The 19,373-nt window shown below is 40.0% G+C and overlaps 3 protein-coding genes across 3 annotated transcripts; 2 read left to right on the top strand and 1 right to left on the bottom strand.

Moving 5' to 3' along the window:
- The first annotated feature begins 1,031 nt into the window (after positions 1–1,031).
- On the top strand, positions 1,032–2,189 carry LOC149305566 (hemoglobin subunit beta-2-like). Its single transcript, XM_089477419.1, has 3 exons — positions 1,032–1,123; positions 1,377–1,599; positions 2,061–2,189. Exons 1-3 carry the CDS (start codon positions 1,032–1,034, stop codon positions 2,187–2,189), a joined length of 444 nt encoding a protein of 147 aa, XP_089333545.1.
- A 4,974-nt stretch (positions 2,190–7,163) lies between these two features.
- On the top strand, positions 7,164–8,528 carry LOC149305565 (hemoglobin subunit beta-2-like). Its single transcript, XM_089477410.1, has 3 exons — positions 7,164–7,255; positions 7,472–7,694; positions 8,400–8,528. Exons 1-3 carry the CDS (start codon positions 7,164–7,166, stop codon positions 8,526–8,528), a joined length of 444 nt encoding a protein of 147 aa, XP_089333536.1.
- Positions 8,529–12,688: 4,160 nt separating this feature from the next.
- LOC149305564 (hemoglobin subunit beta-3-like) lies at positions 12,689–13,962 on the bottom strand. Its single transcript, XM_089477408.1, has 3 exons — positions 13,871–13,962; positions 13,145–13,367; positions 12,689–12,817 (listed from the first exon to the last, which is right to left on the bottom strand). The coding sequence occupies exons 1-3, from the start codon at positions 13,960–13,962 to the stop codon at positions 12,689–12,691; spliced, it is 444 nt and encodes a 147-aa protein (XP_089333534.1).
- Between the last annotated feature and the right edge of the window lie 5,411 nt (positions 13,963–19,373).

The following is a 19,373-nucleotide window of genomic DNA, read 5'->3' as shown; positions in this document are numbered from 1 at the left end:
GAAGTTCTGGTGGGCCTTTTTTCCACGGCAGGGTCCCATGGGAAAGGGGGGCCTTTGTGTTTACACCACGGGCTAGTGCGGTTTTACGGCTCGTGGTTGGTGTACGCGGCAACATGTTAGTGTGAGTTACCTGTGATGAGGTATTGATGTTATGTACTTAGTTGTCGCACGGTCGGTGGTTGTAACCTCCTTGGTTTTAAAAGGGGTTAAATCTGGCGGTTTATACATTAAGATTGGAGGTTACACAAGTTTCAACAAATGTATGTTTTAAAGTTTAAATAAAGTTTTACGTGTCACAGTACTTACCATAAATAAAACTGTGGCCTTTCAAAATCCAATCGGTGTCTGTCGTTATTTATATTCTTACACTTTTAACATGACCCACAAATGTATCTAGTGCCTTGATCATGGATACTGGTACCCCATTTCAGAAAGATTATTGGGATTGTAATTTTATATTGATTTACAGGGGTTTAATTTGTAATATGTTTGCTATTAAAAAGGCATCGACTACCAGGGACATCCAGGTAAGCCCATTGCTTCTCGTTAAAAAGTTTATTTACTTGACTTTTATTCATAGCAGTTTTAGGTTCACTGGAGTTTGAAATTGCAGAAACTAGCTTTCCAACGGACAACTGTTTTAGCATCACATTTGGTGTGTTCTGAAACACACATGGAACTTAAACTCTAATTATCTAAGCAGGACCACCCAATTATCTCTAGTTGATGTGAATTGTGGTGCAATTTTGCACACTCATGTTTTATAAGACTGTGAGATCAGCATAACCCACTGTGGATACAGAAAGATAGGATTCCCCAAGAGCAGGCATGATACAAAATAGCAAGGTCAGATGTATGGATTATGTTATCACTGAAGGCTAAATGTTGGATGGAAATGGAGACACAGCACAATTACAGTAGGTGGGACATTGCTAGTTCTCCTTTAAAAGCCAAGGAGGCTGACTGTGGTTCTCAGAGCTCTTGACACTTCTCACTTGAGTCTTAGCCACTCTCCAACCCATACAGTCACCATGGTTCACTTTACAGCTGAAGAGCGTGCCGCCATCACATCCGTGTGGCAGAAGGTTGACATCAGCAAGGATGGCAGCGACACCCTGACCAGGTAATTAACATAAAAAATTTGCTATAGTCTTGCTACAAATAGAAGGCATGTATATCTGTTTTAATCCAAATTCTAACCTGTAACATAATTCAAGTTTTTTTATATATAAGTTAATTTCCAAATAATGAAATAATGAACATTTTTGAATATTAAAACTATATTCAGTAAAAGATAAAGTTATCATGGTATATAATAACTCCTGTACAAATGTACAAAATAATTGTGTTTAAAACCTGTTTTTCTATCACTCCAGGCTGCTCGTTGTCTACCCCTGGACCCAGAGGTATTTCAGCTCTTTCGGAAACCTGTCCAATGAAGCCGCTATCTCTGGAAATGTTAAAGTGCAGGCCCATGGCAAGAAGGTTCTGGGTGCCATCGGAGGTGCCATCCAACACTTGGATGATGTCAAGGGCTCTCTCCGCGAACTCAGTGACACCCACGCCAACAAACTGCACGTGGACCCTGAGAACTTCAAGGTATGTAAATATTATTATTATTGCATTTTGTATGTTTTTTCTACCATAGATTACCTCAAGTTTGGAACATGTGTCCATCAAGTTCAGCCTTTCGCTATTCAGTGACTCTAATCCTTCAATAATGAAATCCATGATCATGAGACCCACAATCTTAGTTATAATTTCTCAATCTTCATAAATTCCTGTAAACAGAAATAATGAATATATTTAATATATTAAATATAATATTTGAGTTTTAATGCCTATGCAATTTATTCTGATAGTAATGACTGCTAACATAATACTAACAATACAATTTTGGAAAGATTTAAAGGAAGTTAAGCGTTTATGGAAAATCTTTATAAAGTTAAGGTTAAGATTATACCTTCAAAGGCGACACATTATATTAATGCTTTGAGTTGTAGAAGGGTATGAAAAGTGCAAGAAAACCTATGTATGATTTGTATCTCTTTCTTTCACAGCGTCTTGGAGAAATGCTTTTGATTGTTCTGGCTACGAAACTGGGATCCGCTTTCGCCCCTCAGGTCCAGGCCGCCTGTGAGAAATTCATTGCAGTTCTGGTGGCCGGTCTGAGCCACGGATATTATTAAACTGACTGTATTGTACTCCATCTTGTAGTGTGCTTTCAGTGTGTTCATTTTGAAACATACCTAATAAAATATATTTTAAAATAAAAAGATGTTGTAAAGTGTTTCATGTTGTAAACCATTGGTCACTTTTTTAAGAATGTGCACATGCTGTCATATCATTGTCTTTAAATAACATTTACCTGCCTATAGCGTACCAGTACGTAATACTGGCTTACATGGAAATTCCCACTTTCTACCAAGTTTTTGTCTGGGGAAAGTTGGCTGCGGGCTTCAGAAGTGTTTGGAGATTGTTAATATTTTTATAATTTCCTCTTTATCAGGGCATAACTGGAGCAAACTTTGGGTAAAGGTGTACATTTGGAGAAGTCACATTGAATATTCCATTGATCTGTGCTTTCTTGTTTTTGCCTCTTTTATATCTAAAACGCAGCTAGCTCTTTTGTTAGTACCTTAACACATATATTTTAGATTAAGTGTAAAGAACAATTCTGGTACAATCAACAATGGGTCTGGGAACACATATATTTTTCCATGTTTTGGAGTTCATGGTCAAAGATCTCCTGCAGCTACTAAACACTGATGCGTTCTTTTTCAATTCAAATATAAACAGCATTTACCTTATTACATTTTTTTAAAAAGTGAACAGAAATTACTTTTATGTAATCATGGGAAGCAATCAAAATAATGCTAAGAATATTTTATGTAGAACACTAATAGTGCTCCCCACTCCCCAATCTTGCCTTAATACACCTCAATTTTCCTTCATTTTCCTACCTTATTAATCTATTATTTCCATCAATATGTATTTATATTACTCCTCATTTTTGTTATTCTCTATCTTCCTTTGTGTTATCTAGCCCCTTTTATCCCTGTCCTTTTATCTTGTTCGCTACATCCCTACTGTCTTTTCCTCCAAATATTTATTTTCTTCTTTTTATAGCTATCACTCACATACCCATATACGCATTGTCCATGATTCCATCTAGAGCCCTGCGCGGGACTACTTTTTTAATCCCGCTCCCGCCCGCTCCCGCGGTTTTTAATCCCGCTCCCGCAATGTGGGTGTGCCGCTCCCGCCCGCTCCCGCCACATTTGTGGCCAATCCCGCCCGCTCCCGCCACATTTGTGGCCAATCATGCCCGCCTCCTTACCTGATTTCCCGCGCAGTCCCGCGCAGCTGCCCTCGAGTTGTTCCCTCACGGCGTCTCTTCTCTTGCTCCGCCCAGGAACAAGGCGGAGTCACAGGAAGTGACTTCACATCACGTGACTCCGTTTTGTTCCTGGGCGGAGCAAGCTAGGAGACACTGTAAGGGAGCAGCAAGAAGGCAGCCTTGCGGGACTGCGCGGGATTACCGGGACCCGCAGGTACAGTGCCTGACCGCCCGCTCCCGCCCGCAGCCCCAGCAAGACCGCCCGCGCCCGCAAGTTTTTTGCAGTCCTCTAATTCCATCCTTATCCACCTTCTCCTGTTGTCCATTACACTGCCCATGTCATCCGCTTGTCTCTCTATCATCTGTTACATTGTTACATAGTTATAAAGACTGAAAAAAGACGTGTCCATCAAGTTCAGCCTTTCCTATATCGGTTAATTTGTTGCTGTTGATCCAAAAGAAGGCAAAACCCCAGTTTCGCTCTTTCCAATTTTGCACTAACCAGGGAAAAAATTCCTTCTTGACTCCAAAATGGCAGTCAGATTTCTCCTTGGATCAATAAGCTGTTTCTCCATAATTAAAGATTATATCCCTGAATATTATGTTTTTCCAAGTATCCATCCAGCTGCAGTTTAAATATCTGTACAGACTCCGATAAAACCACCTCTGCAGGCAGAGAATTCCACTCCTTTCTTCCAGTCTAAACGCGTGACCACGTGTCCTATGCATATATGCTATCCTATCCCCTCTGAGGCAACGTTTTTCTAAACTATACAGATTTAAATTTGTTAACTTTCTTCATAACTATAGTGCTCCATTCCTTGGAATGGAGCACTATTGGTGCTGTTTGTTATTATTACTTTCTCCTAAGTTGATTACTCTGCCCTCCTGTCCATGGACTGCAGTCTCACCTGTCTATTACACTGCTCACTCCTGTTATCACCTTGTTCTTTATGACACTGTCTACTACCCCTTCCATTTCACTGACTCATTTATATGTGTTCTCCCCGCATATTAAGCACCACATTTTTCACATGTGGTCAGGTAAATGACATTAGATGTTTTACAATTAATTTATTGTTTAATAAAAATTAGCACTAATTACAGTTATTATTTGTATTTCATGTTAAATAATTAAATACAATTCATACATATAAATACATAAATAAATATATAAATGTAAACACAAAACATCATATTGGTAGTTTCCCAGTGCCTAACCTATAAACCCAGTATGCCTCCCTCTGATTAAAGCGTGTGACTATGTCGCCCCCTCCTGGAGAAAACTTAAAATAATTAGACTCTGCACCACTACAGATCATAAAGTGCTTGCCGATGGGTGGAAAGGAGACAATTTAATTTCCAGTTCATTGTTCACTTATTCTTTACTTTAATTTACGGGTTGTTCACCCCTGTTATCGAGCACTAGATTTTTCACATGTGTTTAGGTAAATTACATTAGATGTTGTACAATTCATATATTGTTCATGGATTACACGATAAAACTTCCCAGGAAAGGTTAAAGGATCTTAACATATATAGCCTGGAAGAAAAACCTGACAGAGGGGATATGATAGAGACATTTAAATACTTAAAGGGAGTCAACATGATAAAGGAAGAGCGTTTATTTAAGAGAAGAAATCCTACCACAACAAGAAGACATAGTCATAAGCTAGAGGGACAAAGTTTTAAAAGTAACATCAGGAAATATTACTTTACTGAAGGGTAGTGGATGCATGGAAAAGGCTTCCAGCAAAAATGGTAGATGTTAATACAGTGAAGGCGTTTAAGCAAACATTGGGATAGGCATAAGGCTAAGCTAGATATAAGATAAAGCCAGGGACTAAGGAAAGTATTTAGAGGTTGTGCAAATGATTCTTTTCTGCCATCACTTTCAATGTTTCTATGTTTAATAACAAATATACGATTGTTAACTGTAGATTTAAAACAATTAGCTGAGTTGACAAAACTACAGCATTTACATACAGTATGACCACATGGAAACATACCAACAGTATCCAACATTATCTAAAAGGTTTTCTTGGATTGCTAGTTAAGATGTTACGTTACCCAAAGTTTTCACAATGCTCGGTACAAACTTATTTCCATTAGCAATGGGGACATGTTGTGCGCCATCCTATGCCATATATCTCGATGTGACTTTTTGGGAGGAGCACATCATTTATCATTTTGAGGATCAGTTTTCCAAACATATTGCATTCTTTGGTAGATATAGTAATGACCTGCTTTTTGTGTGGGAAGGTCATGAGTGATCGGTTAAAAATGTTGTTGATTCTGCTTTTTACTCATGAGTTTCATATTAATATTATTTCGTTTTTAGATCTTGTTTTGATAGCAAAGGGCTCGAATATCATCACAAAAACAGTAGCAATTCTCAGAATGTGAATAAAGGGTATCTCCTAAAGAAATTCTAATGACCATTCAAAAATGTTTCAAAAAACATCTTTGGGTATTTAAATCTCATGCCACCTCAAGTAGATAATGGTATTACGTTTGTACTGAAATAGGGGAAAACTTTAGGTAACAGAATGGCTCCTACATTCTTTACTAGCAAACCAAGAAAACTTCTGATATGGTTAGATACTGTTGGTATGTTTCCATGCGGTCATCCCTATGTAAAAGCTGCCCTAAATCTACAATAAACAATCGTATATTTGAAATTAAACAATATATGAATTGTCTAATGTCATTCACCTGACCACATGTGAAAATTGTGGTGCTCAATATGTTGGGAGAACAACTCTTCAATTAAAAGAGAGAATAAGAGAACATTTAACCAGCAAACACTTTATGACCTGCAGTGGTGGAGCTTCAACTTATTTTAAGTTTTAGGGTGTTGAACGTGTCTTAAAGACTATATAAAAATATATACATATAATATATATATATATATATATATATATATATATATACATATTTATTTATGTATTTAGATTTATTATAACTTATTTATTTATTCATCATGGAATCAAAATTATTTCTATATACTGTATGTGGAATGTATTTTTTGTCATGCTTAAGCATGCAACTAGAGTATGCTTTATTATGTAGATATAGTATATGTGTGACAATACCATAGGTGTAGGGAATGGTAACAATATCCAATAATCCAACAATTTCCAGATTATCTCTACTTTGTGTCATGCCTTGGCTTGGTTTTATGTGTTGTTTGCAGCATGCCCTTGTCAGTTTGCCCCTAGATCCACAAATATGAGAGGATCCGATTTAACTATGCATGGGATAGGCATATGGCTATCCTGAGTCTAAGATTATGACTGGACTGATAAACAGCCAAATGATTGATATCTGCTGTAAAATTCTGTTCTCTAAAGCTTAATAAATCAACATTTTATGTTGCTTTACTATTATTAAAATTATAGGCTGTAGTAGCAAAAGTGTCACACGTGGTAAAAGTGTTAATGTTGATGCCGTTTTCTGAGGCACATATGGATCTGAGCCTCATTTAAGCAGAACTGTCTAACTATCTCCTTTTGAGATAAACAATAAAATAATAAATTTTTGCACATTCATGTTTTAAAAGAAGTCAGATCAGCATATTCTGCTGTAGTTATACCAGGCAGAATTCTACATGGGACAAGCATGATACAAAATAGCTAAGTCAGATGTACTCTTGTTATCAGTGAAGGCTAAATGTTGGATGGAGAAAATGAGTTTACACAGCACAATTATGGTAGGTGGGACATAACTAGTTCTTTAAAAGCCAAGGAGGTTGGCTGTGGTTCTCAGAGCTCTTGACACTTCTCACTTGAGTCTTAGCCACTCTCCAACCTAAACAGTCACCATGGTTCACTTTACAGCTGAAGAGCGTGCCGCCATCACATCCGTGTGGCAGAAGGTTGACATCAGCAAGGATGGCAGCGACACCCTGACCAGGTAATTAGAAGAATAACTTGCAGAGTCTTACTATAAATGGAAAGCTAATGTATCTGTTAAACCAGTGAGACTACCTATAACCCATATTTAATATATATATAATTATATATATAAAAATTATATGTGTATATATATATATATATATAATTTATCAGCTTAGTTAGGTATGTGATTATTATTATTTATTTTTTTTAAACTCTTTTTCTATCACTCCAGGCTGCTCGTTGTCTACCCCTGGACCCAGAGGTATTTCAGCTCTTTCGGAAACCTGTCCAATGAAGCCGCTATCTCTGGAAATGTTAAAGTGCAGGCCCATGGCAAGAAGGTTCTGGGTGCCATCGGCGGTGCCATCCAACACTTGGATGATGTCAAGGGCTCTCTCCGCGAACTCAGTGACACCCACGCCAACAAACTGCATGTGGACCCAGAGAACTTCAAGGTATATGAGTTTCATTATTTTTTATAATATAATTCCCTTATGTGCCATAACTGACCTCTGTTAGAGATATTTGGGTAGTGGTTAGGGCCGGCTCGACAATGGAGCCCTTTTTTTTTAAAGCCGAGAAGAGAGAGAGAGAGGGCGCCGAGTGGTTTTATCTTACCAAGTTGTCAGTACCTGCTCGGCGCCCTCCTCTCTCTCCTCTAGCTCGGTCTCGGTGCCGGCTTGTAATGTTGAGCGCAGGAAGATGACGTCATTTCCGGCGCTCAGCATTACAAGCCAGCACCGAGACAGAGCAGGGAGACTCACCGCAGGACTGCTGAAAGGTAAGTAAGGGGAGGGGGCGAGAGGAAGGGTAGATAATGGGGGGGGCAGCAGGGAGAGGAAGGGTAGATAATGGGGGGGCGGCAGGGAGAGGAAGGGTAGATAATGGGGGGGGGCATTTTAATCTTCGCCCCAGGCGGCATTTTGTCTTGGGCTGGCCCTGGTAGTGGTAATATTCATAATTCTGGGATTCTCTTGCAAGCATTCTCATGTACTCCAGCTACTGGGAGACTATAATGCTCATGCTGCTTACATACAAAATAAGCTTATCAATTACAAAGTATTTCCTTTACCGATAACCATAATGTGATCCATAGTTTACACTTCCTACTCTGAAGGCTTATACATTGTCCATTAAATATTTTTTCCCTTTATTTCCAGCGTCTTGGAGAAGTGCTGGTGATTGTTCTGGCTGCCAAACTGCGATCCGCTTTCACCCCTCAGGTCCAGGCCGCCTGGGAGAAATTCATCGCTGTTCTGGTTGCTGGTCTGAGCCACGGATATCATTAAACTGATTATAGTACACCCCTATCTGAAAACGTGGATTACTGTTTATATGGAAACAAATGCAATAAAATGTACTGTTAACTAAAATACTTGTTTCTTCGTCATTTTGTAAACCACTGGTCACATTTCCAGGATCTCTAAATCCCTAAGCCACTAAATACTTATGACATATACAAAACTTATATAAGGTTATTGCCCCTAAATAACCATGTCTGTCTGGCCGCGTAGCTAACATTTCGTCTGTTGTTGTAATCAAAGAAGCGAACACATGAATGGCACCGCTAACCAGGATGAAAAAATATGTGTGCAAGCATCCTAAATCCCTGTACACCACAGTGCTTGTGTATTATGTTTTTGTTCCCTTTTCTTGCAAATAAATATTGGGATTTATGCACAAAAAAAAATCTGGTACAAAGTGGTAAAGGTGGTACAATCACCATGGAAACCAATTGAATGTTCCTGCCGACTGTTGCGCTCTGAACTAGAATTGCTTTTATACATAAACTACGTTGGGTCCTATAACATAAGGTCGCTTTCACAGTCACTGCAGGTAATGGCAGGCAGACATGTAATGTACTTAAATGCAGTGTTCTGATATTTAGATTCACAAAGAATTGCTGGGTGTTCTATCACTATCACATATTGGCTCCATTCAATTCTTACATTGCCTACAAATAAACCGTACCTGAGTCAACTAATTCTATTTTAAACTAAGATGATGCTAAACAGTTAACTTCATGTTTATTGTTGAATAACGAGAGCTTCCAAGTCCCCATCACAGATAATACAGGTAATCGGACAAGAGAGAGACACTTAACTGTAAATTGACGATAAGCCCATAAAAAAGTGTCCTGGCAAAATCATTCTGGGGTGCTACAATGAAAAGTCACTTGAGGAATATTTCGAGGGGCACCACCACACATCTATGGACTACTAAGCTACTTCTTAAAGTGATTTAAAAGTCTTAGCAATGTGGGTAAGAGATAAAACCTGCTATGGATGACAGGGACTCTGGTCTGATGGACAACCTGGCTGAAAACAGAACTAATCAATGTATTCATTTATTTATTACTCTTTTAAAATGATAACGTTCTTGCATTAGTTTATTTTCCGTAGTTTCAATTCCCCAAATTCACGATGCATTTTAAAAGACCAAACCTAGCAAATTTCTCAGCATGGTGGGCTGAGCTGGCCCTGCATTATGTATAGTTCAATCAGTTCAATTTCACTAATTCCCACATGTTTAATACAGGTACACCAAAGCTATTCTTGGAGCAGAAGTTCACTGGCTTTAGCCCTTCATTATGCAAAGTACATTTTGGAAGATGAAATGGAACTTTTTAAGTGAATGGACCCCTAATAATAATATTCAGATTTTAAATCATTGGACCAGTTTGTCTAAACCTAGTCAATTGCAAATTAGTTGTGTTTTATTCTATAGTAAAAAAAAAAACATTCTATGAAATGAAATTTGGAATTTTAATGCAGATTAATGTTAATATGCTATTTTTCACACTCCTGGTTCTCAAGGATAACAAAAATTCACAGAGGTTTCTGAAAACTATATACAAAAAATCATAGCCTCTATGCCACCCTTGTGAAGACAAGTTCAGTGTCTGATTTAGGGATTTCTTGTAACCATTTAATACTGAAATACTGCACATTTGTCATGCTGCGTGACCCTGCAGTAGTAGCGTAGTGACTGCAAGCTGCACTGAAGGGGCAGTTCTAGAAGGTGGTGTGTTAGCGTGTGTATCTGTCTGGGTATGTTGGTGTAGGTGTATGTATCTGAAGGTCTTACTCTGTGCATGTGTTCCTGGGTATGTTTTTGTTGACATATGTTTGTCTGGGTATGTTAGTGTGTCTGGGTATGTTAGTGTGGGTATGTTATTGTATGTGTCTATGCGTGTTATTGTGTGCATGTGTGTGCCTGGTTAATGTTAGTGTGTGGATATTTACTGTGTAAGAGTGTAAGGGTTGAGCAGCCCCACCTGCCAGACGGCTGCCTCATAGAATGCTTTAAATTCAGCTCCTTGCTAAGCAATATAGCCATGAAAAGTTAGATAATTTGGCGTGCTTTGACGTAGTAGCGGATAGTAGCAATATATGGCCATACAGTACGACGGAATCCCCACTATTTAAACCTTACATAGGTGTTTACAAATGGTATTCACTGGGTATTTACTGAATTCTTGCTTTATTTTGTGTATTTATTGGTCATTTTTATTTTAGCAACAACCTGAGAAGATGAACATGTATGCCTTTTTATGCTTTTTAGGTCGCATTGCGATTACGATTTGGAGGCATGATGTGACCTTATAATAATGTAATATAACACACAGTGTATTGTGATATTCAGGAAACGTTGGATGTTCTAAACCAAAGGAGATGGTATTGGAAATAGGCTTTGTGGAAATATATACTTGGATGTGTTTATTTTAATGCTTTGGACACTTGGCCATGTAATTTATCAATAAATACAATAACGTAAAATAAAAATCTGCAAACGTATATAATGTCTCATCCGAGGTAGTGACTGCCCTTGGTGCCCATCCCTGTTCTTTCACTCTTCTACTTTATCTACAGCCCTTTTTTTTTACTACCCCTCATGTCTGTTCTCCTTTATGCCCCTATGCCAATTTACATTGCTTTTAATGTCTTCTGTGCTCATTACCTTACCATGGCCATTTACCTAAGAATTCATAGGACTATGACAATAAAGGGGAGACTACAAAATTAACAATAACATTAATGACATACAAAATTAACAATAACATTAATAACATACAAAATTAAGAATAACATGTCCGAGGTGGTGTTCCACTAACTGCCGGCACTGTCTATGATGTAGTACTATGATTGTGACATTTCTTTATGCTAAGTGGATCAGACAATCAATGTTAGATTATGGTGGTCTCCATAAATTTTGAGTCATCCCTTATTGAATGCCAGCAACAGCTGCTCTTCATTTTAAACATTCATATACTATGTGGATACTTTTCAGCCTCTTTTACTGTAGAAGTGAAGCTTGGTGCCTCATCCTAAAGTATTACACCAGGTACCAGGAGATACGAGGCATTATCAGGCACACAGGTCATTTGCCTAGGGCGGCCCCTGTCCAGTTAATACCTGGTTTGAGGGGCAGTATGTGCCAAAAGAAAACAACCTATTGAAATCCATAAAGAGGAAAATACATTGCATACAAACCTATATCCCCTCCATTGTCTCCAGCAGCGGGCTGCATTTGTTTAGTGGACAGGACCTGGGCAAGGAGTGGACCGTGCTAAATGTTGCTCCATGCCTGGAGATTAAACCCACTATCCACATTAATCAACTATGATTTCCATAGCCTCAGAGCCAAATCCAGAGTCCCCAGTTTAAAGTAAAAATGATAAAAAGAATATGTCTACATGAAGTAAAGAACAGAACACTTTTAATCACAAGTTGTCCCTTGTATAGTGATATCCCTTTATGAATGATCTGTGCTTCACACTCCCATATGCTTTGAGAGTGGCCCCGTTGACCATTTGCACATCTGTCCAAGCTAATCAATGTTACAGTTGCTTTTGAGTGATAAGAATAAGCAATAGTCTTTAATTTACATTGTGTAGTGTGCAAAATAATGTTTTGAAAACTGATGTGAAGGGGATTATTAAAGTACAATGTGTATTAGGCACAGGACTAGGTAATGATGTAAGGTGAGCAGGTGAGATGGTATGATGTCATATGAGAGATAATTGATGATATTGGTGGAAGGGATTTACCACCACAGATGATACAAGGGTGGAAAATCTACATAGTAGTTTTTGCCATTGCCTCTTAGTATGATCACACTCTGACACAAGGCTTACATAGCTTTAAACTGGATGTGACGGCAAATATCCCATATGAGTAAACCTGCCAAGAATAAATGATGAATTATATACAAAAGGTACAAAATTAAAACAGAATCCGTATTTAATGATCCAATGTAAGCTTTAACATAAATATTTTCTAAATGAATGTTAAACTTATGTTTATAATGGAATTTTAATATCATTGTTTATTTTAATCCATGGTATTTATTTAATGCTTATGAAAGAACCTACAAGAAACAACAATTTATGCAAAGGTAATTTTTATTGAATATGCTTAAGAGCAATCCAAATTTTCAAATGGACTGTTTAATAATATCCGTGGCTCAGACCAGCAACCAGAACAGCGATGAATTTCTCCCAGGCGGCTTGGACCTGAGGGGTGAAAGCGGATCGCAGTTTGGCAGCCAGAACAATCACCAGCACTTCTCCAAGACGCTAAAAATGAAGGAAAACAGTGTTCATTTATATAACATCACACAAACACTGCTGTAACAGTTACTGCGATACCAATTCTGTTTAGCAGGAAGATAAACTAACTTGTAATTGAAAAGCTTATTATTTTATTATATTAAGCTCAACAACTTTGTTTTTATTCATGACTGTCTAAGAAATATAGGATATGTAGTCTGCAGGAACTAGAGGACACCAGGACCCTAGCAGTGGCATCATATATTCATGAATATGTTCACAATATTCTCTGCACCTTTTCAAACTATATAAATATCTCCAGTTGAGGGCAATTGCAGCAAAAAATATACATACCTTGAAGTTCTCAGGGTCCACGTGCAGTTTGTTGGCGTGGGTGTCACTGAGAGCACGGAGAGAGCCCTTGACATCATCCAAGTGTTGGATGGCACCGCCGATGGCACCCAGAACCTTCTTGCCATGGGCCTGCACTTTGGCATTTGAAGCGATAGCGGCTTCATTGGACAGGTCTCCGAAAGTGCTGAAATACCTCTGGGTCCAGGGGTAGACAACGAGCAGCCTGGAGTGATAGAGAAACCGGTTTTAGATAAAATGTTTTTAACAGGAATGGCAGGCTAGATGGTTTAAATAGATCTTATCTGCTGTCAAATTCCATGTTTCTATATTGAAAGGTAATTTGTATATTGACCTAAAATATTGTAACTAGTAATATAGATATATCAACATATCGAAGAACACATTAAATCTATGTGTTTAAATATGTTTTATTAGATTTAGATAAAAAGCTATAATCTAAAATAGTAAAGAACTTTTGATGTGCTTTAACATAAACACCATCAATATATTATATATTTTATATAAAATACATATATGTTTCTTAACTAGGAAATGCAGATGTTTTCACAAAAGACCAGAAAAGCTGAGAACCCTTAATATATGCGTTCATAAGTTATGAGTTACCTATAAAATACATATAGGGTTTTACAAGCCCATGTTAACACTTATTATTCTAGGTCCCTTCTACTTCTGGAATGAACTCCAGCTAAGTATTCTGCTAATTACCTGGTCAGGGTGTCGCTGCCATCCTTGCTGATGTCAACCTTCTTCCACACGGAAGTGATGGCGGCACGCTCTTCAGCTGTAAAGTGAACCATGGTGATTGTTGGGGTTAGAGAGTGTCTAAGACTCAAGTGAGAGATGTCAAGAGCTCTGTCTCCCTCTGTCACCCTCTTGGCTTTTAAAGGAAACCTAAATATGTCCCACCTGCTGTAATTGTGCTGTGTCACCCTATTTTCCCCCTCCAACATTTACTCCTCACTGATAAGATGAACAATGTGGCTGACCTTGCTATTTTGTATCATGTTTGTTCCATGCAGTATTCTGTTTTACTGTAACTACAGATGATAATGCTGATCTCACAGTGTCCTGCAAAAAGGGTTCTGCTAACATAAAATAAGCATAAAACAAAAAAAAATTTGTGTATGAGATAAAAAGGTAGAAATAGTTAATTTGCAGGTTTGTTGTCAAGAAAAAAGGCTGATGGATGATAAAATTCATGCTGTCTCTGCCGTGATGTCTATGTATATTTGGCCTTTTCTTCCTGATGTCAATCTGTTGATCATCTCCACAATGGAATGTTTTGTTATTTTTTTTTATTTTTTTTATTCTCCGTTTATTGACAAATGACATAAAAAATACGATACATAGGAAAGCGAATCAAAAAATCATTGTACAGACATATCTGAGGTATGGTACAAAACAATGTAACAATACAGTACAAACGAGATGTCTGACAAGCAAAGGATCGGCAGAGACCAACATGAATGACGCAGTAATAAATACTACAAGCATCTATAAATCAGCCGATCACGTCAGGGAATCAATAATGTCACAATCCCGACTGAGTATCAGAGTCTAGCCATGTTGGAAAAGACAATGAACGGAGCAAGTAACTTAACCAAAAAAGAACCGAAAAAATGGTGCGTGGCGAGCCGATCAGGCATGACAAGGGCTGGTGGCAGTCTGTGTGTTGAGAGGCGTAATGAACGTAGGCCTCACAGTTATAACTATAAAAAAGATAATAAGGAGACACCCAGGGGGTAGAGGGGAGTGCGAGGGCCCATCCCGGGGGCTGAGGTAATATAAAGCGAGAGCAATCTAAATATTGATGCCCAGAATTTCAATGAAGGTAGGAGAGGCAACGAAATCGTGCCAAGGGAGCCACCTTAAAGTGTTTTTGCTGTCCAAACCCCTCAAGGACATAGTCAGACGTTCTATCTGACAAACAAATGACATGCTACTGAGCCAAGCCCCGATAGGGGGAGCGCAGGGTTGTCTCCAGAACCGGGGTATGACAGACTTTGCAGTGCTAATGATATGGAAGGTAAGAGAACTTTTATATCTCCCATACGGTATATTGTTGTGATGTAGGATGAAAGCTGCAGGAGAGGCCTGGAAACCTGGATCCCCAACCATACGGATAACGCGTAAAATCTTATCCCAAAACACCTGAATGAGAGGACATGGCCACCAAAGGTGTATGTAGGTACCCGGAGCAGACCCGCAGTGCCAACAAAGAGGTGACACCTGCGGGAGGAAGTGGTGTAATTCAGCCGGAATCTTGTACCACCTAACCAGTAGTTTAAAGGCTGATTCCTGAATTTTACTGAAGGGTGAACCCTTATGCGTCAGTAAGAGAATCTTGTCCCAATCCCCCGATTCCATGGCAATTCCTAAATCCCTTTCCCACAGGCTCATATAATACGGTTTAGTATCCGTGGAAGTGAGTATCAGGGTGGCATATAGCTGCGACAGAAGATGTGTGGGTTCCTCGTCAGCTACACATAACTGCTCCAGGGGGGAGAGTGGCCTGGTCATATTAGGATCTGAGAGTAAAATAGAAACGAAGTGTTTGAGTTGATGCAAAAGGAATTGGAGACGGAACGTGGCAGGGGCATTAAGTGATAAGTCCTCGAGAGGCCGAATTGCACCAAGGTGAACTATGTGACAAAACTGGAGAGTCTGTTGGTTAGCCAGAGTGAGAGGGCGCAGGGAGTTGTGGTTCATACCCAGAGCAAAATCGGGGTTGTCAGTCAGGGGCAGAAGCGGGCCAGGGAAGGGCACAATGGGCTGGCCTCTGACTGATCTCCGCAGTACTTTCAAAGTCGGGGCGATTAGAGGATGACTAGGCATTAAGGGACGAGGGTGGCACGCGGGTAGCCATGGGACATTGGGAAGAGGTAACGTAAAGAAATGGTTTTCAATGGATAACCACGGTTTGGGCATATAACGGGACCATTCCACCACCCTCCGTAAATGTGCTGCGATCCAATATAGTTCGATGTCAGGGAGTCCCATACCCCCCCACCGTCGCGGACGAGTAAAATGGGCAAAAGCCAGCCTTGCCCGCTTACCACCCCATATGTAATTACGGAACGGTTTGTGACAGGCTTTGAAGAAGGATTTTGGCAAGTATATGGGCAAGGATTGTAGTAGATATAAAAGTTTAGGAAGGATAGTCATTTTGACTACACCCATCCTACCAAACCATGATGTGTGGGTATGCCCATTTACGTAGGTCAGTAGTGATCGATGAGAAGAGGGGCCAGTAATTCAATGAGGCTAATTGGGAGGTGTCCGAGGAGAGTTGCAGTCCCAGGTATCGTATGGAAGTCTCACACCATCTAAAAGGAAACGAAGCTTTCATTTGCATTTCTAAGGCGGGAGGAATATTAAAACCCAAAATCTCGGACTTCTGAATGTTTATTTTGTAGTTCGAGAAGATACAAAAGCGATTTAGTTCCGAGACTATACGGGAAAGAGAAGCGAGTGGCTCCTGGATCATAAATAACATATCGTCAGCAAATACCGAAAGTTTATGTATCTGCTTATGTACCTCCAACCCCTTAATCCCATCATTGTCACGTAAGGCATTAGTTAAAGGTTCCAGTGCGAGGATGAAAAGCAGGGGCGATAGAGGGCAGCCCTGCCGGGTACCATTCGACAGGGTGAATTGTTCTGAGAGAGAGCCATTAACTCTAATCTGGGCCGACGGGGCGGTGTACAAGGCACCGACTAGGTGTAGGAAGGTAGGGCCCAGGCCAATGCCTCACAGCACCCGAAACAGGTAAGGCCAAGCCACCCTGTCAAAGGCTTTTTCTGCGTCCATCGACGCTAATGCGAAGGGGGCGTCAGAATGTTTTGCCAAGGACAAAAGGTCAATGACCCTCATTGTGTTGTCCCTTCCCTCTCGGCCCGGGACAAAGCCTACTTGGTCTGGGTGGATCAAGGACGGGAGGAGTGGCTGCAGCCTGGTGGCCAATATTTTCGCCAGAATCTTAAGATCCACATTTAGTAAAGATATTGGTCGATAGCTGCCACACAACTCGTTATCTTTACCCGGTTTCGGGATGACTGTTATGTGTGCAAGGTTTGATTGAGGGTCCATGGGTCGACCAGTGGCAAGGTCATTGAAGAACGTAACCAATTGTGGGCCCAGGATCGGCAAAAAATGTTTGTAATACGTAGTGGTGAACCCATCAGGACCCGGGCTCTTACCCTGCGGGAGAGATTTTACCACACATTCAACCTCTGCTAGGCTGATAGGAGCCTCCAGGGATGAGCCCTCTTCGGCTCTTAGCTTCCGATGGAGGAATTTGTCTAAGTAAGAGTCAATTAGGGAGTCTCGGGGACGACCCTGGTGGTCCATCGCGGGCAGAAGTCGCGATAATAATCTCGAAAACATCGGGAAATTTCTTGTGTGGTGTAATGTAGTTTACCCCGAGCGTCGCGAATCTTAGGAATAAAGCAGGATGCTCGTTTAGCCCTCAAAGCCCTAGCCAGCAATTTCCCCGGCTTATATTTTCCCATCTCGTAGAAAAGTCGTTGGGTAAATAGGAAATCTCTTTGACATTTGGAGTCAAGGAGGTTAGACAATTGCAGCCGCAGTGCTTCTAGCTGAGCCTGCACGGGGGGAGTAGGGACTGCTTTATGTTGCAATTCCAAGTGGGAAATCGATTTCGATAAAGCCAAGATCTTGCCATATTGCAACCTCTTAAATTTGGCCCCCCAGCTGAATAAAATGGCCCCTCATCACCGCCTTGTGCGCCTCCCACACTATAGGAAAAGAGACGTCTGGGGTACAGTTAATGTCAAAGTATGAGGTCATGCGTGAGGACAATCCCGCCAGCTCAGTAGGAGCATTCAGTAAATTGTCGTTGAGACGCCAATGCCATTCTTTCCTAGAAAGCGTCGGGAATTTAATGATCATGTGGACGGGGGCATGATCCCCTATTATTTGGATCCCAATGATAGAGGAATGTAAGAGGGGCAGGTGAAAATGCGAGATGAATAAAGCATCTATTCGAGTGTAACGATTATGAGGCGCCGAGTAAAACGTATAATCGCGACCCGAGGGGTGGAGAGCCCTCCAAGAGTCAATTAGTTGGGAGACATGTAAACAGCGTTTCACCTTTTTGATCTGAGTGAAGGGGATGTATGAGCTCCCAGTAGAGCAGTCCCTACTAGGGTCCAAAACCATATTCAGATAACCCCCAAAAACAGTATGTTTTGTTATTTTTACCTCTATTGTGGATCTTAACTGAATGTGCCCTAAAGGTCATCTTTGTATGCTTTCAACTTTTCTTTGTTAACTTCCACAGTTGTGACTGCTATTCTATGCCTAATTTGAGATACCGGCTCCCTGCATCTTTTTGAAAATAGGTTAGCTTTTTATGTCTTTAAACATTCTCACAATAAGAATGTAACAGGATGAGCCTGTAATCTGTTAACATAGAGAGATCCCACATAGATCTATTTAATCAAATAATTAATGTCGGCAAAACTAGAAAAGAAAGATAGTCCAAGTCGGGGCATGATGAGCAGATGTGGCCTACAAGATTTTTCCCGCTCTCTGGCTTCCTGAGCACTTAAGAAATCTGTTACTTTATTATTTTAATGAGTATCGATCTGTCAGTATATCTCACTGTGAGAACTTTAAAAACGTTTTTAAAAAAGCGGAAAAGGTAGGGAAAAAAACATTAACAGGTCAGAGACACAGTTCAGAACAGACCAGAGAAGATCTGGAAAGAAAAATTCCCTTGGATTCTGGTGTTTTTGCAATTTATTCATGATTTAAGGTCAAAAATTAAGAGTTTAGAATTTTAATTAGAGGACTTTGAGACCAAGTACACATACTGGCACGCCTTTCAAATGGTTCCTTTAGTGCACCATGTTCTAGTAAGGGTACGTGAAAGCAAGCTGTGATATACGTAGTAGACTTGTGCATTCGTCTTCGGGCGAACATGAAAACGAGCACGAAGAGGCCGTTTTTTTGTTCGTTCCGAAGGAACGTAGAACAGAATACAGTGCCGGCAAACCGTAGGCGAAGACGAAGACTCACAATCACGAAGATTCGAAGATTCTTCGTGATCGTCTTCGTTTTTGCCGCGCAACCGCCAAAATTTCAAACAGGAGTGAGCTGATCCTCGTCTGTCCAATCAGCTCACTCTTGTGACGTAACGCTAAGGGTCTCGTCCAATGCCTGTGCTGCTGTTTTTTTAATTCT

The sequence above is a fragment of the Sceloporus occidentalis genome, unplaced genomic scaffold (assembly GCF_023333645.1).
Source record: "Sceloporus occidentalis isolate IW3139 unplaced genomic scaffold, rSceOcc1.0.p SCAF_11, whole genome shotgun sequence".
NCBI classification, from domain to species: domain Eukaryota; kingdom Metazoa; phylum Chordata; class Lepidosauria; order Squamata; family Phrynosomatidae; genus Sceloporus; species Sceloporus occidentalis.
Note: the sequence above shows the minus strand (reverse complement) of the source record. Positions and strands in the feature narration are given on the sequence as shown.

Bases quoted from the DNA above. Each gene is read 5' to 3' on its own strand.
- LOC149305566 (XM_089477419.1), top strand. From the start codon at position 1,032: ATGGTTCACTTTACAGCTGAAGAGCGTGCCGCCATCACATCCGTGTGG. The intron at 1,124-1,376 runs GTAATTAACATA...CTATCACTCCAG, and splicing joins GGCAGCGACACCCTGACCAG to GCTGCTCGTTGTCTACCCCT. The intron at 1,600-2,060 runs GTATGTAAATAT...TTTCTTTCACAG, and splicing joins TGGACCCTGAGAACTTCAAG to CGTCTTGGAGAAATGCTTTT.
- LOC149305565 (XM_089477410.1), top strand. From the start codon at position 7,164: ATGGTTCACTTTACAGCTGAAGAGCGTGCCGCCATCACATCCGTGTGG. The intron at 7,256-7,471 runs GTAATTAGAAGA...CTATCACTCCAG, and splicing joins GGCAGCGACACCCTGACCAG to GCTGCTCGTTGTCTACCCCT. The intron at 7,695-8,399 runs GTATATGAGTTT...CTTTATTTCCAG, and splicing joins TGGACCCAGAGAACTTCAAG to CGTCTTGGAGAAGTGCTGGT.
- LOC149305564 (XM_089477408.1), bottom strand. From the start codon at position 13,962: ATGGTTCACTTTACAGCTGAAGAGCGTGCCGCCATCACTTCCGTGTGG. The intron at 13,368-13,870 runs GTAATTAGCAGA...CTATCACTCCAG, and splicing joins GGCAGCGACACCCTGACCAG to GCTGCTCGTTGTCTACCCCT. The intron at 12,818-13,144 runs GTATGTATATTT...CTTCATTTTTAG, and splicing joins TGGACCCTGAGAACTTCAAG to CGTCTTGGAGAAGTGCTGGT.